The sequence below is a fragment of the Cherax quadricarinatus genome, chromosome 71 (genome assembly GCF_038502225.1).
Source record: "Cherax quadricarinatus isolate ZL_2023a chromosome 71, ASM3850222v1, whole genome shotgun sequence".
Lineage (NCBI taxonomy): Eukaryota > Metazoa > Arthropoda > Malacostraca > Decapoda > Parastacidae > Cherax > Cherax quadricarinatus.
The window spans coordinates 20,300,639-20,327,493 of NC_091362.1; the positions used below are offsets into that span (position 1 = coordinate 20,300,639).

The following is a 26,855-nucleotide window of genomic DNA, read 5'->3' on the forward strand; positions in this document are numbered from 1 at the left end:
TACGTGTGCCTTTTTTAAAAGCATTTTATAGTGATAATATATCTAGCTGTGAATCCTTCAAGCTGATTAGCAAACTCAAGTTTATTTTTTTTAAAGCTGAAAAGAGAAAAGTCTTAAATTCACTCTCTTATCTTTATACTTTTCCTGTTTGCGAGTTTTTTTTCTTTTTTTTTACCCTCCTCCCCTGGTGGTGACCTAAATAGAATTATTCTGATTTTTTTTATTCTGATTTTTTTGGAATACCTGAAGTTGTTCGTGTTATGTTAGCTTGTTTCAATAGGTACACACATTGTTTTAATATTTTGACAGTTTGCTTTCTCTCTCTCTCTCTCTTTCTCTCTCTCTTACACACACACACACATTAACACGTTTCCTGTGAAGAGAATGGGAGAACTGAAACAGACAGTACATTACCAAATGAGAGATAAAATGTACGTCTAGAAGATAATACACTACAAGGATGTATGAGACTCTGGGTCCTTCACTCCAGATGCTTTCAAAAAAAGGATAACACTGATAGATGTGTGAAAGGCTTGCAGGAGCCTCAACGATAATTCATTAGGATCAATATGCAACACATCGGATTATATTTGAGCATTGCAGCACCAGTGATTAAACTACATCTGCAACACATAGGCTAGATGGTCAAGATGCAATCCAAACACGAGTTGAATTAACGGAAAAACTTGTATTTACAAAGAAGTTGAGTTGTTACCTATCTCAATTTATTTCCAAGTCTTTCTTTGCATTATCTTTATTAAATGCTTATATTATTACATAGTTAAGATACCCGTTTTAAACTTTTAAATATAAATAATTATTTTTACAATGACCCCAATGGAAATAAGTCACTTTGTCTGACTGTTTTTTTGGGGTTTTCTTAGGTTCTCTACACATATGCTATGTATAATAATCTATGTAACTGTATTTGTGTATACCTAAATTAACTTACTAAAGAAATGGCTATAAGCCAAGAGATGTTGTACGAACATCTTCTAGATTTGAGTCATACTAGAAGTGAATTGGCCCAGATGACATGATGGTGTAAATTTTACCAGCTAGTGTATTGCAATAATTATTCATAGGACACTTTTTTTTAATTACGTTTGCTGCTGTTTTCAAAGTTAGATGAAGGAAGACACACGAGAATAGACTTACCGATTCGTTTGTCATGTCGTGGATCGTACAGTCGAGGGTGACAGTGTTGCCCAGAAACACCTGTGCAGAGGTGTTTCCTGTAGCGAAATGTGGTTCCCTTGGAGCATGGTCCTCTCGACCATGGTCCTCCCGACCATGGGTGTGGTGGTCATGGTCGTACTGGCCCTCAGAAACGACCACGAAGCGAGCCGTCTTCATCACCAGCGGCGCCGGGTGCTGTCGGAACGTAGAGTGGAAAGACGATGTCTTGTAGGAGAACCCTGACGACGACAAAAACAAACTGGGGAGAGTGTCGCCTCGCGCTGGACCTGAAAATAAGGAAGTATTCTTTAGTAAACAATTATAACTCACGAGAAATATGACTTGAAAAACCGCTGCTAAACCATTCATAGTTGACCCACAAATTGGAAATTGAAATTAGACAATGTGTCGATCCTCCCTAAACTATTAAAAATTAAATTTATCCCAACTATACTACGGTCGATGGTGGATCAAAACGACATCTACATTTCATATCAAATATGTGGGTTACTTTGAGTTATAACTCAACTAAAGAATAATTCATTAAAAAGAAATATATTCCAAGAATTGCTGCATCTAAAATCTTGAACTTCTGAGTAGGAGTCAGAAAACATTCGCTCCAGCAACTGATTCAATGAAAAATATGGAGTCATTTCTCACATTTAATACCGTGACCTGAGACCCCTTGGCCAGAGGACAGATTACTTATTCAGAATCCAAGAAATAAGACCTCACGAAAGCTAAGAAATATGAGAAATATGAATAGTTCCCACGAGTAGAGGTAAATAGAAACACACACACACACACACACACACACACACACACACACACACACACACACACACACACAAACACACACACACACACACACATATATATATATATATATATATATATATATATATATATATATATATATATATATATATATATATATATATATACATATGTGTGTGTGTGTGTGTGTGTGTGTTTCTACACTCGTGGGGACTAGTATTGGTATACTATCCTGCCAAGTAAGTGTAAAACGTAAGCCTGTAATTGTTTTATAATTAGGATTGCTGGTGTCCATTTTTCTGTCTCATAACCATGCAAGGTTTCAGGTACGTCTTGCTACTTCTACTTACACTTAGGTCACACTACACATACATGTACAAGCATATATATACACACCCCTTTGGGTTTTCTGCTATTTTCTTACTAGTTCTTGTTCTTGTTTATTTTCTGTCACCTCTATGGGGAAGTGGAACAGAATTCTTCCTCCGTAAGCCATGCGTGTTGTAAGAGGCGACTAAAATGCCGGGAGCAAGGGGCTAGTAACCCCTTCTCCTGTATATATTACTAAATGTAAAAGGAGAAACTTTCGTTTTTCCTTTTGGGCCACCCTGCCTCGGTGGGATACGGCCGGTGTGTTGAAAGAAAGAAAGAATATATATATATATATATATATATATATATATATATATATATATATATATATATATATATATATATATATATATATATATATATATATATATATATATAAGATATATATATATATATATATATATATATATATATATATATATATATATATATATATATATATATATATATATATATGCCGAATAGGCAGAACTTGCGGTCTTGGCTTAAATAGCAAGGCCCATCTTGCCATATAGGACAAGCGAAAATTTGTGTATGCAATAATTTCGCAAAAATCATTCTAAATATTACGAAAAAAATATATTTCATTGTGTTTGTTTAGTATTAAATTACAGTATTAAAGGTAATGAAGAAAAGGAACAAATTAAACTTTTGTTGTGACAGTGTTTCGCTCTATGAAGAGAGAAACGTTGTGATGACAGCACTTGGGCCTTTGTTTCTCAAGCCACTGGAAAATTCAGTGGCTTGAGAAGCATCTCGATAATATAAACGGCCAGGTTTTGCAGGTTTCCTATTCGCCAGTACGTTGCTGTATCCATTAAAAGCATTATGAATTCACAAGACGAAATCTGGTAGTGTAAACAGCGCTTTAGAATGGAAAGATAAGGTCGCTTTAAAGTTCTTGATTTCTTATAAAGCTCTATGAAGCCCAGTTTCATTTAAATTATTTAATTCCTTTAATGTCACTACCGTTTACGATATTAGACTGAGTGAGCTATCGTCACATCGTAGCGATAGCTTAACAATCTGCAGAAGAGACGATATAGACGGTTCCATTTCTCTGGAGCTATTGGCCAGAATTTCGAAGGAAGGAGAATGCATTGGCTGGTCCAAGTCCAGTGGATGTTGACGAACAGTGCTAGCTTAATGACCTGTTTGTTCACGATGATCTTCCAATATGTATTCAAAGATACGAGGTCACAGTTGGCGTTTGACTGTACCTGTCTGTACTCTGTGATGCAGCAATGATGTATATATATATATATATATATATATATATATATATATATATATATATATATATATATATATATATATATATATATATATATATATATATATATATATATATATATATATATATATATATATATATATATATATATATAAATATATATATATATGTCGTGCCGAATAGGCAGAACTTGCGATCTTGGCTTAAATAGCAACGCTCATCGTGCCATATAGGACAAGCGAAAATTTGTGTATGCAATAATTTCGCCAAAATCATTCTGAACCTAACGAAAAAAAATATATTTCATTGTGTTTGTTTAGTATTAAATTACTGTAAACAAATCCAAAATATATTTAGTTGGGTTAGGCTAAAATAAATTGCTTTTGTTAAAACAAGGTTAGGTAAGTTTTCTAAGTTTCTTTTGGTGCAAAATTAAAAAAAATTACATTAACAATAATGAAAAATATATATCTTTAAACGTATAAGAGAAAATTTTGGAAAGGACTTAATTTTAAATAAGTTCACGCTAATTGACCAGTTTTACATATTCGGCACGACATATATATATATTTACAAGGACGTGTATATATCTTGTGTATATGTTCAGTATTCTGAATATGCACTTCATCTTTGTTATTAAAGTTGTCGTGTGAGTACAACCTAGTGAGTAGTGCTAGGTGAGTACAACTGTGTGAGTACAGTTAGGTTTCTTGATGCAGGTGAAGGGATCTTTGACTCATAAAGCTCAATTCAGAGAGAAAGATCCTTTAAAATAAGGTGAGTACAAGTAGGTAAGTGCTTCAAGGTGAGTAATACTTGGTGAACACTTCCAGGTGAGTATAATAAGTGAGTATAATAGGTGAACATGTGCTGAAATATAATCACACAATTATATTTAAGTCAAAAACCTGTTCTCTAAAGTTATTCTCTCTCTCTCTCTCTCTCTCTCTCCCTCCTATCTTTCTCCATCTGCCTCTCTCTTTCTCCCTCCCCTTCTATCTCGCGCTTTTTTCTGTTTTATCTTTATGTGAATCATTCTTTATGTTTACCTTTCTGCCTCTCTCTCCGTTTATCTTCCCTTCCGTTTTCTGTCTGTTGTTCGTCTTTTAACCCCCTCCCTTTTTTACTCTTCATTATTTTTTCTTTACACCTACGGTTTATTCAGGGGACAGACACAGGGTTCCTCCCAATATATATATATATATATATATATATATATATATATATATATATATATATATATATATATATATATATATATATATATATATATATATATATATTTCAAATATAGGGAATTACCACCTCTATATCTGGAATGGGGACCCTCATCCTCAGGGAAAACTCAAGGTTCTCCCCGGAGCTGTTTGAATATTTTCTTCTCCTACCACCCCCTATATATTTTATATTCAATGTGAACATTTATTAATAAACAAAATACATTTACAGAAAAAAACATTAACATGAATACAATGGCACAATGTATCAAAGATCATGAATTTCATCCAGCTCCTCCGAGGCTGGACGCGAGCCAAGTATGCAGCAAGCATTTCCCCTCTGGATGGCGACGCTGAGGCGCTGGACCATGAAAGTGGCTGCCCTTGGGTCCCTGGTGGTGTCGATGAGTCTGGAACCCAATTCTTTAAGGAAACGTGTGGCATTTTTCCCCATGATCCCAAGGTCTCTGATCCCACTGGGACAAATTGATACTGTTGGCTAATGTACCTGTGCTTGCTGATCTTGTACTCCTCCCTGTGGTCAGCAGCTCCTCCCTGTCACTCCACACTGTGATGGATATAGGTGTCAGCCAGTGTGGACACACAGGTATAGTCCCATGCTAAGAGCTTGCCATTCTTCCAAGGATAGATCGTGATCCCGTCGGGGTGGTTTGCTGGGTTGTGGGTATTGTTGGCTGCTAGTGATCGGGGCTCCCTCTCGGCTGGGCATTAAGCTGTAGCAAGGGTTCTCTTAATGATGTCGTTGACCTCATTGTGTCTTGCATGCCAGCCCTTGGTTTTGGAACAGTTAAGACCATGTAGACCGTATTGGTCTGCTTGCACTTCGCCGCAAATACACATATATTCTGTGAATTGGGGCAGCAAGGCGCAGAGCCACTGCAATACGGAGGGTCTTAGGGTCGAGTCGCGTTCCCATTGCCGATATGGGAACTGTTTGGTGGAAGTCCCCGGAGTGAGGTGCACTCACAGCCTGGAGACGGGCAATCTCCCTATCTGATGTTGCAGCCCTGAGCATGTTGGCAAGCACCTTTTCAGAAATCGGGCCATCCCAGTGCTGCACTAGGGTTTGGTGCTGGAGCAGCAAGAGTCTCCAATTCGGTGATGGCACTGGCATAGCTAGGGTCTTCTATTCCTGCTGAGTCACTGAGGGTGTCAGGAAGAATTTGTCTTATCAACTCGTTTGATGCTATGGAAGAGGATAGGAAAGCTGGTAGAGCAATCTGGGAGGATCTGCGTACTCCTAGCCCTCCAAGCCTGACGGGAAGTGAGGCTTGCAACCACTGTCCATCGTCAAGGGAAAGATTCAATACACTCTCTAGCATGGCCTTCAGGAGAGAGTCATATTCCTTGAGTTTTGGACTGCTGAAGGCTGGGAAGCATCTCAGAAAATAGGTAAGTTTTGGGATTGACAGGCACCTGGTGAGTAGGTAGAAGGCATCGTGTGTGTCAATGTCTTTCATCTTGCTTTCCATCGTCCGGAGGTCTGAGACTTTTTTTCCTAGGATCAGATCGATGGCATTGGACCCAAGAGGAGCACCAAGGAGAGTGCTATTAGCTGGATCAATGGCTCGTGCTCCTGGTAAAACGGCACTAATATTCTGGATCATGTGTTGATTGTTAGAAACTATTTCACATTTGGTGGGGTTTAAAGAAAGGCCTAGGCTTTCTCTCATGTCTTTAATTTATATATATATATATATATATATATATATATATATATATATATATATATATATATATATATATATATATATATATATATGTGTGTGTGTATATATATATAGCACCAATATTCTGTAACGTGAAGGATAACAGATTTCCTGGCGACTCAGGAAGATCTTGTATCAAGGTCTTTAAGGTTGATAAAACGACATTTTACAAGAAGACGACTAAAGGCTATTCTCAAATTCACCAAGACGTCACTCCACAATTTATGGTTCCCTTTTTAAGGTGGAGAAAAGTTTGTTGGTAAAAAGTTGCGACAAATGTTATAGTGGCAGTTCTCTTTCTGTCTCCAACTTTTCAAGGGAAGAGGAAAGGGAAGGGGGGAGGGGTTATTTTAACGTGAAGGGCTCTTGATCCTAGCAACTGCAGTTAACATCTGTCTTTTAAGATGGAATCTGATTTTCCCCATTCTCCCAGACGCTGTATGGCCCCCATGGATTTAATGCTTCCCCATGTATTCGTAATAATATTGATCTGGCCTCCTTCATCGCACAAAGATCTTCCTTACTAAATATCCTTTAACTAACATATTTATTTCTTGGTTCAATTTGTTATTCACAACAAAAAACTTCCATCAGTTTTACTCGGATTCGCATGTCATAAAAAAAATATAATTGATTTGTATATTTCGACCCCCTTCTGGGATCCTCCTCAGCTAAAGAGTATCCCAGAAGGGGGTCGAAATATCAATTAATCTCCTGAGTTTGTCTCCCTGTGGGTTATTATTGATTACTGAAAGGTTTTCATTACATTTAAGTTATTTATAAAAAAAGAAATGGCAAGAAGAAAAGAATCAAGCAACCATCCAATTCTTACGACGCTGTTCATTCATTAGCGTAGAAGCAAGTTGTTTGCTCTCCATGGTCAAGAGCCATCAACAATACCCAGATCCAGATAACAGATCCAGACGCCTCACCCACTGCTATATATTTTCCTGACACACGAGCTGTGTGGCATTTACTTCTAGTCAAGACCAGACAGGGAAAAAAAGCCCGTGAGATCATCGAAGTCCTAAATAAAGGATCCTCACGGCACTCCCGAAGTCTTCCAGCACCCCACAACTCTTCCAGCACCCCTGAAGTCTTCCAGAGGACACTTAGAGTGATTTAAACGGTGCTTGGAGCGGCTCGCACGGTTTAAGACGTAACTGCTGAAAGGAGTTCTTTTCCAGACCAGGAGAAGCCTGCATGGATTTTCATGAATATTGTAAGTCTTGAGGCTTAGTTCTTCAAGTTGAGTCTCTTTAAGACTTGGCAAGGATTCAATAGGATGTTGTTGTTTGCCGCATTAAACGATTTGTTAGAATATATTTAAACTAGTGAATAAACGAGGATCAGAATGCTAAAGTCTTAGAATAAACAATATGACACAACAGATGGAAACAGAAGCTTTAAGTTATACACGACAACGTAATTCACGAAAGAGATATCCGTGACTACCAGCTTAAAGCACGAGAAACCGATTCGTGTGTGATAGATTGAGACAATAACGAATATTTCTTGTCTGACAGACTAAGTCAGCAAGTAATTATTCTTGCGTGATAGACTACGAGAGTAACGAATTGTTCTTGCGTGATAGGCTAAGAAAATAACAAACGATCCATGTACGATAGATCAAATCACGAAAGAACAATTTATGCGTGGTAGTCAAGGGATGCAACGAACGATCCTTGAGAAATAGGCAACAATAAGGCACAAACTAAGCATTAATGCCTGACTAAATATCAAAGAACATGTCTTGCGTGAAAAGAAATGTTCATCCCTGAGACACGAATGAACGAGACACAAATTCACAAGAAGGCAGACAGAGAAAAAACAAATTAGATGAACAGAGACAGACATATGGACAGTGCCCAGGTTGATCACGTCACTTAACGTCCTCCAAGCAAAACAGATCACAAAAAACTCATTTCATTCTGTCACTAAAGATCACAGGGGTCACCGCCCCTTAACACGAAAACATATATTGCTTCTTGAATAAAGATTCTCAAATGCATATTTTGGAAAGTGGTTTCAAGTGGCTATCCTGATGGGGTTTAATGTAATTCAAAAATATTTCTTCAAAAATGTCATGGGAATTTTTTATTTGTTGAAAAACAATTAAATACACACACAAACACACACACACACACACACACAAACACACACAAACACACACACACACACACACACACACACACACACACACACACACACACAAACACACACACACACACACATATACACATACACATGCCAGGAGCTGAGTCTCGACCCCTGCAACCACAACTAGGTGAGGTGAGTACACCCACGCAACCTGTCGGTATTTTATACCATTTTAATGTTCACTCTGTCGAGTTCTTATCTTACCTCAGATTTAAAACCCATTACAAGCACAATATTAAGAAACAATTACGTAAGTGTATATTTAATTAACCACTAAAAGCATCATTAATATCGGCCATAGTTCCAGCATCAGTGAAGTCTAAATGTGTTGAGTTGCATTGAAATCCCATATTTTTACATATAATGAGAGCATATGTGCACTGATGGCCCCACTGGATCTGAACTCTTCCCGGAACCCATGAACCTAGGTTCTTGTTATTTTCGAACCTGTACTTTGGTTTTATGGGGAGCTAAATGAAAATAAAGAACTCTTTCATCTCCCAACATTAATAATCTCGAGCAGTGTGTTACATTAGAAGCATCCAAATACATGGCTTTCTTATCCCACTCTCCTCCATCTTTTCTAAATTGCCAAATTACCTCAACAACCCCTGTCTCTATTGAAGCTCTGGACCTGTACTTTTTTTTATAAGGAAAACATGAACCTGTACTTGTGTTGTAATGGAACCCGCTGAATCCCGAGCTCCTGCTCAGTTGAACCCCTACCCTCTTGAATCTAGGCTCTTGGTGTACTGGAGCATGTGAACCAGAGTTGTTATATTTTGGAACCCTTGAATGATTACAGTGGCCCAATTAGAGCCTTAATTTTCCACTCCTGCTCTATTGGAATCCCTATAGTTATAGGTCTGTTCCGTTAGAGCCTCTGAAGTTGTGCTCTATTTTACAAGAGTCTCTGAAATTGTACTCTTGCTTTCTTGAAACTCTTGGTCTTGTCTTTATCAATATTCCACGCAGAACAATTAAATTTTTTTTCTCTCTCTCTCTCTTTCTCTCTCTCTCTCTCTCTAATCTGGAAACCTCCTACTCATAACTCGTCTCAAAGACCCTCATTCATAAATTTCTTTGAGATTACTAAACTCAACATTTTTGGATGCTTTGGCACTTGTGAGATGTATGAATCCTATACAGTTATTAGCCGGACGGCTAAGCATGGTAAAGAGAGAGAGAGAGAGAGAGAGAGAGAGAGAGAGAGAGAGTGAGAGAGAGAGAGAGAGAGAGAGAGAGAGAGAGAGAGAGAGAGAGAGAGAGAGAGAGAGAGAGAGAGAGAGAGAGAGAGAGAGAGAGAGAGAGAGAGAGAGAGAGAGAGAGAGAGAGAGAGAGTTTTAAAAATCTTTGTTCTTGGGACATCTGGTTGTTGTATGTATCGACTACGTCTTTCGCGCTCTCTCTCTCTCTCTCTCTCTCGTCTCTTTCCTCTTGCATCTTTCTATCTTTTCTTCATTTCTCTCACCTCCCATCAGAAAACAAGGAAGATTAATATTTAATGAGGCTATTAGGGTATCAGAGAGTAATCCAGTTGTCCTCCGGATAATTATTTAATTGCATGAGCATATTACACCCCATGTTGCAGACTCATTTTATGGTCAACTTCATTGAAGAGGAAAGGCTTTTCGTTGCGTTGTTACTTTAATGATTATTATTATTATTGATTTAGTAGTAGTAGTAGTAGTAGTAGTAGTAGCAGTACTAGTAATAGTAGTATACTAGTATATTTTATTATTATTATCATTATTTTTATTATTATTATTGTTATTATTATTATTATTATTATTGTTATTATTATTATTATTATTATTATTATTATTATTATTATTATTACTATTATTGTTGTTGTTGCTGTTGTTTCTATACTTTTGGAGAACCGCTTATCCTGGACGGGTCATATTTCATCAAAGGAATGAGAGGGGAGCTCAAATTCCTTGGATCAAAAGGCTTTTGTTTCTGCTATTCCATTATAATGTCATTTACCTGGGTAGAACTAGAGGTAGACTGAATGGAGGCTATTGTTTCTTATCTAAGACCTTCATAACAGAGATTGAGTCTAATTCCTATCTGCCTTCCATTATGTACTTGTATGTGGTCGCCTATTACCTGGAGTTTACCTGGAGGGGGTTTTGGGGGTAACGCCCCCGCGGTTCGGTCTGAGACCAGACCTCATGGTGGATCAGGGTCTGATCAACCAGGCTGTTACTGCTGCCGCACGAAAGCTGACGTACGAACCACAGCAGGGTTGGTCAGATTATACTGCCATATGCTAACAAATTCTCTCATGTACTCATCGTCATAATAATCATCATCCTTGTCGCCACTATTATAATCATCAGAGTCATCACCACCGTGAGAAATTAACAATAGGGGGAAGTCTCCTCTTATCTCTACTGAAACTGATATAAATCATTTGGGTCTTCCAAGCGTGTTCAGATGAACGTTTATTATGGAATCCTGTCTCCTTGATAACGAATAGGAGAAGACAGGGGGACCTGAACGAACATTAATGAGAGCAAGGAAATCGTTCTGAGATATTACCTCTGGTGCTTAAAGACAAAACACACACTCAGGCACCAGCCGACACTGAACAGTGTAAGGTGTCAGAGATTAATATCCGTGTCAGAGATACCCAGTGAAAGATATCCAGTGAGTGTATTTCTCTGTGGTGATGCAGAGGAGGAAGAAATACAAGCATGAGCTCATTTCCCAGTGCTAATATATATCTACTGTAGCTCTTGTCATGTTATTGTCAAGGCTATCCCATGATCTAGAGTTATATCTTAACGTGTACAACTCCAGCGCCAGTAAGAATTATTTAGAGCTTGATTCTCTAACTTACTGCTTTCTAACTCTTTAGTCAGAGCTCATGTAAACTTAAGTGAATTAACTTATGTGGATATCGTAGTTGTCTGATGATTGCCACCTGTGAAGTTCGTGCCACAGAACGCCCTAATAGTTCAACTTTTCCCAGGAAGCTGGATCCAGTGGCATCCAGGATCCAGTGGCATCCAGGCCCCGAGACCGCCACTGGAGCCTCCTTCCAGAAGGTCTTGTTTCACTAATTAGAATAGTAGAATATGTCTAGCTTAATTATTCCTACTGATAACCTCAGTGAAAGTGTTTTAATGCAGGTAAAGGGCTCTTGATCCAAGTACTCGAAACTACTCTCCTTATTCTCGAGCAAAATCATTCGGGCTCAACACTTTTTTATGAATACAGTAAAATAATTCCTTCTAAGAAATCTCTATATAAATATAACTCACAGAGTCGGTAGATCACTTTAACTAATCAGTCTCAACAAACACTTCATCAGGTTTGCATAAATTAGCAAAGCTCTGGTTTGTACTCAGTAACTTAAATCCTCAAGTTTACAATTAAAATTAACCCTGTTCTTTCAGTATTCAGTAACTCTTTGTTTAATCATGCACAATTATCTAATTAAATAAGGGGATACTAACCAAGTTAAATTGTCAACACATTTTCATATATTTACGAATTGCAATACATGGGATGATCTAATCAGATGGGTAATTGAGTTTAAGGCCTATCGACTAAACCAGCGTTATTAGGGCTGTAACTAACCAGTATATCATCAAAAGACTTAGACCCATTAAAAAATTAAACTACGCTCAGTGTATATAATAATAATAATAATAATAATAATAATAATAATAATAATAATAATAATAATAATAATAATAATAATAATAATAATAATAATATTATTATTATTATTATTATTATTATTATTATTATTATTATTATTATTATTATTATTATTATTATTATTATTATTATTATTACAGAATATATGAACACAGAGTGGGGAAACACGACCTTGAAGAATTAAAAGTTAAAATACTGCACCTTGAACAGCTTATAACTAATCCACAGTTTAAGGACACGTTAGATTAATCAAGGGTTAAATACAGCAGAGCTTTCTGCTGTATTTAATCCTTGATTCACACACCAATATACGATAGGACTTAATCTACTGTTGATAGAAATAATTGCCAGCAGATAGCCTAGATGTTGGCTATCAGGTAATGTGCTGTCTGTCTTTCCCATGCACTTCCATGTTGATGCCTTGAGATGAACCGTAAATTTAGAAACCTTCCTTGTATTTTAAGGTCATTAATGGCTGTTGTGAGTCATAAGTTAATAGGTGCTGTATTTCGCAGCAAATTTCGTTCTGGCAAGATTACAAAAAAAAGGTTAATGGCTTTGCCAACTATTTTTTTTACCAGTAAAAGTTGAGCAGTTCATTAACGGTAATGTCAGTTTTTATGGGTTAGCATAATAGAAGAACGTAAGAGCATAGTGGCGAAAATATGAATTTTAATGAGACAAGTGAGCAACACTTGGGTATCTTTGCGGTGAAGACGTTTCGCCAGTCGGTGGCTTTTTCAATCCACTTGAAAAATCCGCTTATTGGCGAAACATCTAAATACCCAGGTGTTGCACATGTGTCTTATTTATCAACTTTTCAGGAGTGTATATCATTAATATAATGAATTTTAATATTGTGGGGACGCATTTTTCTATTTTCTTCTATAGTCTTCTCGTTCGCTCTCTCATTAATAGTCCAGGACCTACCGAAATGTTTTTATAGTTTCCTTTCCATTTTGTCTGTTAGATCTGAATAAATATGGTGATAGTATAATGAAAGTTGTATCTGCAGTTTAGAAAGTCAAGAGATTGCTCGGGGTTCTTGTCACGGAAACGAATCTCGGTATCTGGTCGTATTCTATGCTTGCATATGCTCGAGCTGTCGCAATAGATGCGTGCCCCGCCTCCCAGTTCTTTAGGGAAGGCCGCCTCCAAGCACCCAGGGTTTGAGAGTTGTTCCAAGAAGAGTGAGAGAGATCCCCGCCTCCCAGTTTTTAGGGAAGGCCGCCTCCAAGCACCTAGGGTTTGGGAGTTGTTCCAAGAAGAGAGAGAGAGATCCCCGCCTCCCAGTTCTTTAGGGAAGGCCACCTCCAAGCACCAAGTGTTTGGGAGTTGTTCCAAGAAGAGAGAGAGGGAGAGAGAGATCCCCGCCTCCCAGTTCTTTAGAGAAGGCCGCCTCCAAGCACCCAGGGTTTGGGAGTTGTTCCAAGAAGAGAGAGAGAGATTCCCGCCTCCCAGTTCTTTAGGGAAGGCCTCCTCCAAGCACCCTGTGTTTGGGAGTTGTTCCAAGAAGAGAGAGAGAGATCCCCGCCTCCCAGTTCTATAGGGAAGGCCACCTCCAAGCACCCAGGGTTTGGGAGTTGTTCCAAGAAGAGAGAGAGAGATTCCCGCCTCCCAGTTCTTTAGGGAAGGCCGCCTCCAAGCACCCAGGGTTTGGGAGTTGTTCCAAGAAGAGTGAGAGAGATCCCCGCCTCCCAGTTCTTTAGGGAAGGCCACCTCCAAGCACCCAGGGTTTGGGAGTTGTTCCAAGAAGAGTGAGAGAGATCCCCGCCTCCCAGTTCTTTAGGGAAGGCCGCCTCCAAGCACCCAGGGTTTGGGAGTTGTTCCAAGAAGAGAGATAGAGATCCCCGCCTCCCAGTTCTTTAGAGAAGGCCGCCTCCAAGCACCCAGGGTTTGGGAGTTGTTCCAAGAAGAGAGAGAGAGATTCCCGCCTCCCAGTTCTTTAGGGAAGGCCTCCTCCAAGCACCCTGTGTTTGGGAGTTGTTCCAAGAAGAGAGAGAGAGATCCCCGCCTCCCAGTTCTTTAGGGAAGGCCACCTCCAAGCACCCAGGGTTTGGGAGTTGTTCCAAGAAGAGAGAGAGAGATTCCCGCCTCCCAGTTCTTTAGGGAAGGCCTCCTCCACGCACCCTGTGTTTGGGAGTTGTTCCAAGAAGAGAGAGAGAGAGAGATCCCCGTCTCCCAGTTCTTTAGGGAAGGCCACCTCCAAACACCCAGTGTTTGGGAGTTGTTCCAAGAAGAGAGAGATCCCAGCCACCCTTACTTGGGGAGTTGGAGGGCAGCCCCTTACCACTCCCTTCCACCATGCAAAGCCTGGCCTTCGTTGCAAAGTTGCTCACCAGTTGGCGTGCAACTTTCTCCCTCTTGACAACTTGCCATGACGGAAGCGGCACGGCTGGGAATTACACTGTACTCTGCCCTCTTGTTCTTCCTCCCCAAACACACACACACACACCTTATATTCTCCCCTTGCATGTATTGTGTTGCAATCTCGCGCACAGTGACGCTCACTTGTTATCACTTGTTATCACTTCATTGTCAATCTCTCTCTCTCACTCTCTCTCTCACTCTCTCTCTCTCTCTGTATCAAAATACACGCTCTTATATTAAGATTAAAAGTGTATTGCCGCTGGAACAGTTCGTAACTAACCTACTAATTGTTCATGAAGACTAGACGACGTTTCGGTCCATTCGTAATGGTCATGCAACAAGGGACTAAATGACGGTTCCTCACGAAGTAAAACGTCGTAAACTTCTGATGTCCTAATTAAAAAATATCTTTGAACTTTGATATATCTCATATTTTATCAAAATTAATAAACGGACTCAAAAAAAAATAATAATTACCTTTCGACTATCGATTACTTTAATATTACACTTTTCTCCGCTGTAATGTGTTTAGATATTTTTTCATAAACAAGTTTAAAAACACAAAATTCGCCTGATTTTTTTAAGGCATTTTATTTTTTTCCAAGCTACGTCGTTCACTAACCTATATATAAAATTAACTCGGGAGATTTTTCTATTTTCGAACCTTTGCAGTCTTAATTAACTTTACGTGTCGTTAAATAATTAAAAATATAGTATTTGAAAATTCACATTATTTTTCGATTTTCTTTTGAAGATCGAGGGAAAAATCTAAGATACGTTATCTGTTCCTGAGAGAGATAAGAACATTTTGTATTTTATCGGTTTATTGATTCTACTCATGAGAAAAAACTCATGACGGATATTATGGTCATGAGTATATTCACTCAATTTTCTGACCATATCTGAGAATATACGAAGCAGATGATAAATTAGACACATGTGCAACTCTTGGGTATCTTTAATGAGGAAACGTTTCGCCACACAGTGGTTTCATCAGTCCATACAAAGGAGAATGGTGATGAACAGGAGGAGATTGAGATAATCAGTCTCTCAACCTTGAGTCGATGTAATCAGTCCATCAACCTTTTCAAGATTGATGGACTGATTACATCGACTTGTCGGTTCTATTAACCATTCATCTACATGTAGGAGATATTTTGGTCCAGTTAAAAGTGTGTTTACTGCATCTTCTGCTAAGGTTTGAGAGTATATATGTAACATACTTTGGCCCTGTCATGATTATATTCACAGAATTTTCAGCTGAGAATATACGAAAGAAATACATTGGTAATGGTATAAAATACTGACAAGTTGATGATTAAGACACATGTGCTACAGTTGGGTATCTTGACTGATGAAACGTTTCGCCTACACAGTAGGTTTCTTCAGTCAAATACAGAGGCAGCAGGTGTATTAGTGAAATGATGGAATCAGTCTATTAACCGTGGAGATACAGTGTTAAAAATCTTACACCGTAAAGCACCGTAGTCTTGAAGACTACGGTGCTCTTCACTAACACCAAGGCTGATGGTACTGTGTACCATCTATGTACCACATGACAATTCCATGAGCGACAGGTCCAGTACCTACAAATAGTTAGTTTTGAGAAGGAACTACCATTGGCCCGCAGACCTGCCGTAATGCTTGGAAATTCTTATGGTTACGTTCTTCAATGGGGGTGAAATACTCAGCTCAACGAGTCCTTAATTTCCATTAAATTCTCAAGGTTACGTTCTTCAATGGGGGTGAAATACTCAGCTCAACGAGTCCTTAATTTCCATTAAATTCTCAAGGTTACGTTCTTCAATGGGGGTAAAATACTCAGCTCAACGAGTCCTTAATTTCCATTAAATTCTCAAGGTTACGTTCTTCAATGGGGTGAAATACTCAGCTCAACGAGGCCTTAATTTCCATCAAGAGTGTATACGAACACAATTTTCTTTATTAACTGGGAGGTCGACGAACTTAGATCTTTAAAATTAGAGATTGAGAAAATTGCCAGCTTTAATGAAGTTACTTATGATCGTTTTATTGCACCATAAAAGTTTAGAGCCAGAAAATGAACTAGCAAGTTTTATGGATTGGTCGAGTGTTAAAAATGTTTATTGTGTTTATGTCAGACTGATTGCTTGAGGAAATGAGACAAATAACAGCAGTTTAACGTGAGATAATTTGTGATATAATAGGAATTGTTGTTGGTTGCTGTTTGGGGCTTTTTTTTGTTTGTTGTTGTTTGTTGCTGTTGCTGCTCTAATTGTTGCTGTTACTGTTCATGGATGGTGATGATGTTGCTGCAGATGTTGTTGTTATTCCTTCTGATGTGTCATGTAGAAACATTGAAATTAAATGTTAGAATGATAGGCTGTCTACTCCTGTCATATATGAGACGGTTGTCTGCTCCTGTCATATATGAGAGGGCTCTCTACTCCAGTCATATATGAGAGGGCTGTCTACTCCAGTCATATATGAAAGGGCTGTCTACTCCAGTCATGTATGAGAGGACTCTCTACTCCAATCATATATGAGACGGCTGTCTACTTCTGTCATATATGACAGTTGTCTACTCCTGACATATATAACAGAGCTGTCTACTTGTCATATGAGAGTGCTGTCTACTCCTGTCATATATGAAAGAGCTGTCTGCTCCTGTCATATCACATAGACACAGCCTTACACTCTGCGTGTTTATGTCCTCGTTAAGCTTGTCAAAGACCCTGTATTCACTTTCAAAATCTCCATTATATAACAAGAAAATACTTTTGTTATTATAGATCAACCTCTCATTATTTTTGGTATTTTCATTTTCTTACGAAATACTAAACGTTAATTTCTTAAAACTTTCTTGTTTGTGAACTTACAAAAGCAATTTTATTTAAAGTAAGTTTAGTTTAAGTTAAATTAGGTTACGTTAAGATATATTACGATATATAACCTTTAAAAACTCCCATTTAACTACAAATAAGGAAATTAAAATCGCCCGCCATACGGCTGGCAGTAAGGTGATCCAGCAAAGCCAGGAAACGCTCATATAAACACGATTATCCCACGTACTGTGAGAATTAGCTCTATTTTTCGTGGCTTAAGTGCTTTTTTTTGGCCCGACTAGCGAGTACACAGATCTACTTAAGTTTACAAAATTTTCAGTAACATCCAATAACCTAAAGGCCCACTCTAAGGGGAATTAAAAATACGAAATATTACTCTTCTTTTTAATGGTATTAGAGGAACTGATAATGTCTGCAATACGTTTAAATTAAAATACAGCCGTGTGTAAGACCGAGCCATTTATCCTGCTGATTACACTGAAGGAGAGATAAGGCACGAGGTGACCATGTTTATCTGGTTATAAAACACGATGCTGGATAAATGCATTAATGTGGATAACTCAAAACACGCAATTTATTGCTCCACCAGAGTCTTTATTACTGGGGCTTGGCCAGGACTCGATCCTGCGTTCCCATGCATAGTACTGTGTGAACTGAAAAAAATTACATATGTCTCTATCCACTGGACCACCATCCTCAAACACCAGCGCCCAGCAGTACTGAGCGTGTTTTCCCTGGTGCAAGGATATTCGTGGTCATGGAGCCTCGGAGACTAATTTCAACCTCATCCTGTTTGATGTACCAGCCTTCTTTCATTGAATATATATATATATATATATATATATATATATATATATATATATATATATATATATATATATATATATATATATATATATATATATATATATATATATATATATATATATATATATATATATATATATATATATATACACCCAAATGCATTCATATATGTCATGTACGTGTCCAATATACATTCAAATATATCTTACATGTACCCAACATACACGCATGTACATCTTACACATATGCAACATACACTCACGTGTATGAAGGGCAACTTAAACAAGTTAGAGTACAAGAGATGAACATGACTGCAATGGAACCAGACAGCGAACTGCTAATGAACAGTGAGAATTCACGATAGTGAGGTGATTATACATGGGAAGATCACGCTACAATGTACAGACTAACTTAATCTAATCTGACAATATACTCACTAACCTAACCTAGAAATATACTGACTAACCTAACCTAGAAATATACTGACTAACCTAACCTAGAAATATACTGACTAACCTAACCTAGAAATATACTGACTAACCTAACCTAGAAATATACTGACTAACCTAACCTAGAAATATACTGACTAACCTCACCTAGAAATATACTGACTAACCTAATCTAGAAATATGCTGACTAACCTAACCTAGAAATATACTGACTAAGCTAACCTAGAAATATACTGACTAACCTAACCTAGAAATATACTGACTAACCTAACCTAGAAATATACTGACTAACCTAACCTAGAAATATGCTGACTAACCTAACCTAGAAGTATACTGACTTGCCTAACCTAGAAATATACTGACTAACCTAACCTAGAAATATACTGACTAATCTAACCTAGAAACATACTGACTAACCTAACCTAGAATTATACTGACTAATCTAACCTAGAAATATACTGACTAACCTAACCTAGAAATATACTGACTAACCTAACCTAGAAATATACTGACTAACCTAACCTAGAAATATACTGACTAACCTAACCTAGAAATATACTGACTAACCTAACCTAGAAATATACTGACTAACCTAAAATAGAAATATACTGAGTAACCTAACCTAACTTAATCCAACCTGCACTGCATTATCCCAGCATCGAAAGGAATCAATGAAACAGAATCTGAGATTCAGGTGAGCGACCTTTTCCACAATTTTGAGTATTTCATCGAGCCCTATAATAACTCTAGCCAGACATAATCTAACCTAACTTAAATAAACCTTAGGTAAGTTAGCCTAAGTTAACCTAACCTAACCTAATCTAACCTAACCTCACCTAGTCTAACCTAACCTAACCTAACCTAACTTAAATAAACTTTAGCTAAGTTAACCTAAGTCAATCTAACTTAACCTAACCTAACCTAGTCTAACCAAGACTTCACGTTAGTGTTTGAAGAAAACACTAGAATATCTATGCTAGAGAGTGTTGGGGAGGGTATCGTTGGGGAGGGTATCGTTGGGGAGGGTATCGTTGGGGAGGGTATCGTTTGGGAGGGTATCGTTGGGTAGGGTATCGTTGGGAAGGGTATCGTTGGGGAGGGTATCGTTGGGGAGGGTATCGTTGGGAAGGGTATCGTTGGGGAGGGTATCGTTGGTGAGGGTATCGTTGGTGAGGGTATCGTTGGGGAGAGTATCGTTGGGGAGGGTATCGTTGAGGAGGGTATCGTTGGGGAGGGTATCGTTTGGGAGGGTATCGTTGGGTAGGGTATCGTTGGGTGAGGGAATCGTTGGGGAGGGTATCGTTGGGGAGGGTATCGTTGGGGAGGGTATCGTTGGGGAGAGTATCGTTGGGGAGGGTATCGTTGGTGAGGGTATCGTTGGGGAGAGTATCGTTGGGGAGGGTATCGTTGGGGAGGGTATCGTTGGGGAGGGTATCGTTGGGGAGGGTATTGTTAGGGAGCGTAGTGTTGGAGGGTAGTGTTAGGGAGAGGGAGTGTTAGGGATACCCTGGGGAGGAGAGAGGGGAAATTGATCCCCCTATTGTGTTGGAGGGAGGGTTGAAAGCCACATAGGAGGGGAAGTGGACGAAGTTTTCCCCTTGTTGCATAGGAGAGGGGCGAGGAGGGAGGGGAACTTGATCCCTTTGTTGCAAAGGGGAAAGTATCGTAAGGGAGAGAAAGTTGTTCCTTTCCCAGATGTTTAAGGGGTTGAAGAGAAAGGGGTCTTCACCCCATTCATGCATGGGAAGGAAGTGAATGAGGGGAGGTTGAGCCCAACCTCCCCTCATTCACTCCCCTCACTCCTCTTACCCTCTCCCTGCGTGAGAGGGTAAGGGAGTGAGTGTAAGGGATGTTGATCCCCATTTGCAAGGGAGGGTGGAGAGGGAAAGGGGACTGGATCCCCCTTAAGCATGGGAGGGTAAGGGAAGCAGGATTAGAGGGGAGAAGAGAGGGGGAAGGTACACTGCCACCTGCACTCCTTCCCCTCACCTATGTTGAATTGTTCTGAAGTTGATGTTTATATTAAACTTCATTCGTTATTATTACTATTATTATTTATTATTATTATTATTATTATTATTATTATTATTATTATTATTATTATTATTATTATTATTATTATTATTATTATTATTATTATTATTATTTATAGTATATTATATTCCTATTTTATCATTATTATTAGCGTTTACACTACAGTTATAAAACTGGAACATTAACACCCCTCCTTCAAAGTGCAGATACTGTTTTTGCTGGAAGTCAAAGCCCCTCGCGCACAAAACCTCCTTTACTCCCTTCCTCCAACCTTTCCTAGGCCGACCCCTACCCCACCTTCCCGCCACTACAGATTTATATAAAAAAAACGATAGGAAAGACATACATGTTTAATTACAATTTGATTCATGAACGAAAAACTTCATTAGTAAATTCATCTCATTTGTTGTGCTCTGGGCCTTTGATATACTGGCAATATTTTTTTGTGCCTTTTCTGTTCACTGAATTAATTACAAGTGGAACAATTTATCACCGCTTGGGACAGTGCGATTTTTTTATTAATTCACAATGTACTGGAAGCCAGAAAGGATGAAAAGCATTAAAAGTATTTGCTGCAGTGAATACCACGCCATACATAATCCAAATTACACTAGTCCACTATAAATCATAAGTGTATAAGCGTGATTGCGTAGCCTTTACGCGATGTTGTCATATAGATTATTGTATAATGTAGAACAGTTTAAGTATATTGAAAATATTTTTCCAAATATTTGTCACAACCATCACGTGACTACGTTGATTCGCCTCTGGAAGTATAACACGTATATAATGTTCTACACTGTATGTATGCTAAGTATATGGTGTATGCCATGTACATGGTATGTTTTTTAATGACAACTTTCGTTATTCTTGTTTCTTCCTCTCGTTGCCATTTCTTTATCTTGGGTGACGCTAAGTTCCCCAAATGTATACAGATTCAAGAACTTTCCCAAGTGTCAAGAAAAGTTACCAGGGTGCTTCGTTCCTCGTTCCATTCCAAAAGACAATCCCGGAAGGCCATGACAGCGAAGGAGAATGTCTGCGAGTCTGCACATTCCTCAGCCATGATTGACACACGTACGTCTTATGGTCAGGGAAGTGCAGAAGCGGAAATTCAAGATATCGTCTAAATGCTACAAGACATAAGATGACGCTGACGAATTAGCTTAGGTTTACTGTTATATATATAGATATATATATATATATATATATATATATATATATATATATATATATATATATATATATATATATATATATATATTCCACACAAATTGATTTCCCTATAAAATATTCCATAATTTATGCACATTTTCCTTTGTTTCTCGAAATGTTTTATCTCGCAATTTATTATTTTAATAGTTCCTTAACTTTTTGTATCCACCTCTGTTACCTCGTTTGCATGAAAAGGAGTTCAAAAGCAGACCACAAGATGGCAGTAACTTACAGCCTAATGAAAGGAAATTTTGAGATATTAAAATGAAAATTGCCTCATTATGAAGAGGTATGTTAAGGGTGAGACTTTGAGGCAGCGGTTCAAAGAGACTGTCTGGTCAACCATGCAAGCAGCAGGAGGAGATGGAGAGATGAAAAGACGATGTAATCTTGAGATACACCAAACCTGGTGGTGAAGACCACTCAAGACCTGGTCTTCAAGACCAGACCAGACGTTCCGTGATTTGTTTGCAATCGTGTTATTGCGATTTCGTAAGTCAGACCTCGTAATCAAGACCATGCCAGACCTGGTGGTCCAAACTACTCAAGACCTTCTCTTCATGAGCAGTTCAGTCCGGTTTGTGAAGGCCACACCATATTTCGTAGTGAAGACCACTACAGATTTGATTGTCAAGACCAAACTAGACCTGGTAGCAAATGCCAATACAAACGTGGACCTCATGACCACACCATACCTAGTGACTAAGTCAAACCATACTAGACCTGGCTTTCAAGGCTATTCCAGAGCTGGTCGTCAAGATCATACCGACACATTAACCGACCAAAAGCAAGCACAAAACCCGCTTAAAAACAGCAAAGCCCTTGAATGAAGAGAACTACTGATAAGGAAATCTTTAAATTATCCATCAAGGAAATCTTACAAGTAAACATATTTCAGTTTCCATTGAGCATTGAAAGTGCTGAAGTTACCCAGCTGAAGCAATCTTTTTTTTTCAAGTTTAAGCATTTAATTTTGTATCACTGTAAATCTTTTATCAGTCAGTCTAGAATAAATTAAACTGTAAATGAAAGGAGATGCGTATCGGGCATCACGTCTCTGGAAAAGCAAAATAACCCCATGAAATTGGAAAAGTTTGTTTGGCGTGTGCAGTTAAGATTCCTGAGTTGTGGTTATAGTTAAGATTTCTGAGCTTCGAGCACATTTAAGAAACTTGAACTGATTATATAATTAACAGTGATGAGCTAAGATACCTGAACTATGTGCATGCTTAACAGTTAAGTGACTTTACGACTGTCTCATCGCTAAGTGACTGTGTGACTGTCCCACCACTCTTCAGTCTGTTAAAAGGAGATTCTCATTTATTCATCTGTTATTGTTTTTATTCATTATGTACCTATCTTCGCTCTTATCTGGATAGATGTCTTGTGATTCTGATTCCGATTATTTCCATCTATTGGAAGACCAATTACCTGGTACGTAGCACAATGGGTTGTTTATATGTGTAATATATGAAGTGTCTTTTTCATGTGATTTAATGTCGCTGAGTGCCGTTAAAGGTCAGATTGTTATATTAAAGAAAATATTATTCAAAGGTCAAGGTTGTACTGTTAAAGGTCAGGTCGTCCAATTAATGGTCAGGCTGTTTTCTTAAATCTCAGGTTGTACGTCTAAGATCACAAATAAGTCATGGAAACGTTTGTGATGGCCTTAAAGAGGAGAAGCCGCAGTTGCTTCCTGTTGGAGTTATATTACACAGTCTGCTTATATTTACGTAGCTGAGTATACGGGGCTTGAGACCTAGCTCTTGGGACCCCTTCTCAGCTTTCCTTCCAGTGGCGTCATTACACTCTTTGTCACTTTTAAAACCATCGAAATATGGAGTCTGCCTCAGCTGCGTCTCTGGCTGTTTCACCTGGGATTTATTGCCACCATGTGAATAATCTGTACAAACTCTCTCTGCCTTATTTTGTGTGATCATATTCCCTTATATCCTCCTTTGAACCTTGAAAGTCTTGAACCGCTAAAAGCCTGAATGGTCAGAGACCTGACCCTAAAATTAAGGAAATCTTTTTCGTATTACTCTGTCGTTTTCCCGGAGCTTTTTCCTATGTCAGTATCATGTTTCGTGTTTGTCTAGTGTTGTCGTTATCGTAATTGTTAGTCTCAGGTTACAGCTCCCATACCATGAACCGAACTTGATTACCTACCATTTCCCTAGGTGCTGTATGACTTATGGGTTCAATGATTTTTCTCTGAATATGATGATGATGATGATGATGATGATAATAATAATAATAATAATATTTCTCAGGTTCAGTACTAGATATATATATATATATATATATATATATATATATATATATATATATATATATATATATATATATATATATATATATATATATATATATATATATATATATATAAGGAATTCGCGAGAGCATGCGAAATATATACAAACACTGATCTCTGGCTGAAGGAGACTCGAACCTACGAACCTTAGGACAAGGTACGCAGTGCTTTACAAATCTACCCACACTGTGTGGGTAGATTGGTAAAGCACTGCGTACCTTGTTCTAAGGTTCGTAGGTTCGAGTCTCCTTCAGCCAGAGATCAGTGTTTGTATATATATATATATATATATATATATATATATATTATGCATTTCTCTTTTTTTGATTCTTTATGTATATATGGCCAGTAATATAAATGTCAGTGGACAGGGATGAAATGAAAAATAATATAATTAATCTGACATGTGTTAACGACCTGGCGTACTATAATAATAACCAAATTTTTGGGGTATTTTTACATTTCTAATATCCCGTTAAGCCCAACTGGCAATTAATGTTTTTTTCTGTATGCTGTAATTAATTTGTCTTGTTTTTTTATGCATAAACACGAGAGTTAACACGTATGTGACGCTGGGAATGAGATTTATTACTAAAATTTTGTGTAATTGTTACAATTCTTTCTTTTTTTTGGAAATATATTAATATAACTGGAGATTCTATATTAGAGTATATAAACATTAACCCTAATTTTTAAAGGGGTGAAGGGGTAAGCCCATGGAAGGCCTCCGTCAGATGACCAAAAGCTCCAGCTGTGTCAGGAAACACGTCCTGTTTCCTGACCAAACTTACCTAACCTAACCTAACCTAACCTAACCAAACCTAACCTAACCTAACCTAACCCAAGCTGAATTAACCTAACCTAACCCAACCTAACCTAACCTAACCTAACCTAACCTAACCTAACCTAACCTAACCTAACCTAAGCTAACCTAACCCAACCTAACCTAACCAAACCTAACCTAACCTAACCTAACCTAACCAAATCTAACCTAACCTAACCTAACCTAACCTAACCCAACCTAACCTAACCTAACCGAACTTAACCTAACCTACATTAGAACTCGAGAAATCCTAACATAACTATATTAATTAGAAATATGTGCAACACCTGGCTGTCTTTACTGAGAGACCTTTCTATTGGTAAGGAAACTTTATCACATACGGTATATGTGACTTAGTAAACAAGTTTCCTACACTATTTTATTGATTTAATGATTAAAAAAATGTCATGGAGTCGGTAAGACTCCACTCAATGGCTGAAATCTGTTCTTTCAATAATGTTCAAAGAGATATCAAATATTATGGAGATCCTGACAAGATGGAAATAAAGACCCTTATTAGAGGACATTTATTAAAAGCACGTTTCACCACTAGTGGCGAAACGTTGCCTTTAATGAACGCCATGAACCGTACACAAGTGTCCCTATACAATCCAGAACTGGAAGAGAGAGAATTTAACTCACTGGTCGCGGCTACCATCACTGCCAGACTCCCCAGCAGGAGACGCATGGCTGCTCCTCCCTCTGAAAGAAGACAATAACACCCGGAATTTAATTAGTAATCATGGTGCAGGCTCCTCACTGCCATTAACAATATTTTTTCTCATTAATGATAATTATGATTCGAAGATTAAATTTTCCTTCTACAGGAAATACAAATTTACTGGTAGTAGACCAAGCCACAAAAGCGGATAAAGCGCTTAACATTAATAGTAACAATAATAATGGTAATAGTAATAGTAGTAACAGCAGCAGTAGTAGTAGCAACAGTTGTAGAAGTAATAGAGTAATAGTAACAATAGCAGCAGTAACCACAGTAAATAATAATAATAATAATAATAATAATAATAATAATAATAATAATAATAATAATAATAATGCATCCTGAATAAAATATATACTGGGAATGTAAAGAATGGAATAAAATATGTACCCGGGAAAAATAAATACAAGAGTCAAATATATTACGTACATTTTGAATAAGAACCAACAATAGATGAAAAAAAAGTGGATTTACAGTTATTTTTTAGGTTTTGTAAAATAAACCAAGTGGGTATGTTACTACAGTTAAACCAAGTGGGTATGTTACTACAGTTAAACCAAGTGGGTATGTTATTACTGTTAAACAAAGTGGGAATGTTACTACAGTTAAGCAAAGTGGGTATGTTACTACAGTTAAACCAAGTGGGTATGTTACTACTGTTAAACCAAGTGGGTATGTTACTAAAGTTAAACCAAGTGGGTATGTTACTACTGTTAAACAAAGTGGGTATGTTGCTACAGTTAAACCAAGTGGGTATGTTACTACAGTTAAACCAAGTGGGTATGTTACTACAGTTAAACCGAGTGGGTATGTTACTACAGTTAAACCAAGTGGGTATGTTACTACAGTTAAACCAAGTGGGTATGTTACTACTGTTAAACAAAGTGGGTATGTTACTACAGTTAAACCAAGTGGATATGTTACTACAATTAAACCAAGTGGGTATGTTACTA

General features: G+C 37.9%; 2 protein-coding genes across 2 annotated transcripts in view; both read right to left on the minus strand.

Annotated features, from left to right (window-relative positions):
* Gbs-76A (Glycogen binding subunit 76A) overlaps positions 1-26,855 on the minus strand; it is a 579,812-nt gene that overhangs the window by 220,710 nt on the left and 332,247 nt on the right. The window lies entirely within an intron of this gene.
* Positions 1-26,855, minus strand: part of LOC128700366 (basement membrane-specific heparan sulfate proteoglycan core protein) — a 262,686-nt gene that overhangs the window by 105,934 nt on the left and 129,897 nt on the right. Inside the window, exons 2-3 of the mRNA XM_053793521.2 lie at positions 25,824-25,883; positions 1,159-1,466 (exon numbers count right to left, since the gene is read on the minus strand). Coding sequence (XP_053649496.1) covers positions 1,159-1,466; positions 25,824-25,869 — 354 coding nt within the window. The 5' untranslated portion in view covers positions 25,870-25,883. The remainder of the gene's footprint in view (positions 1-1,158; positions 1,467-25,823; positions 25,884-26,855) is intronic.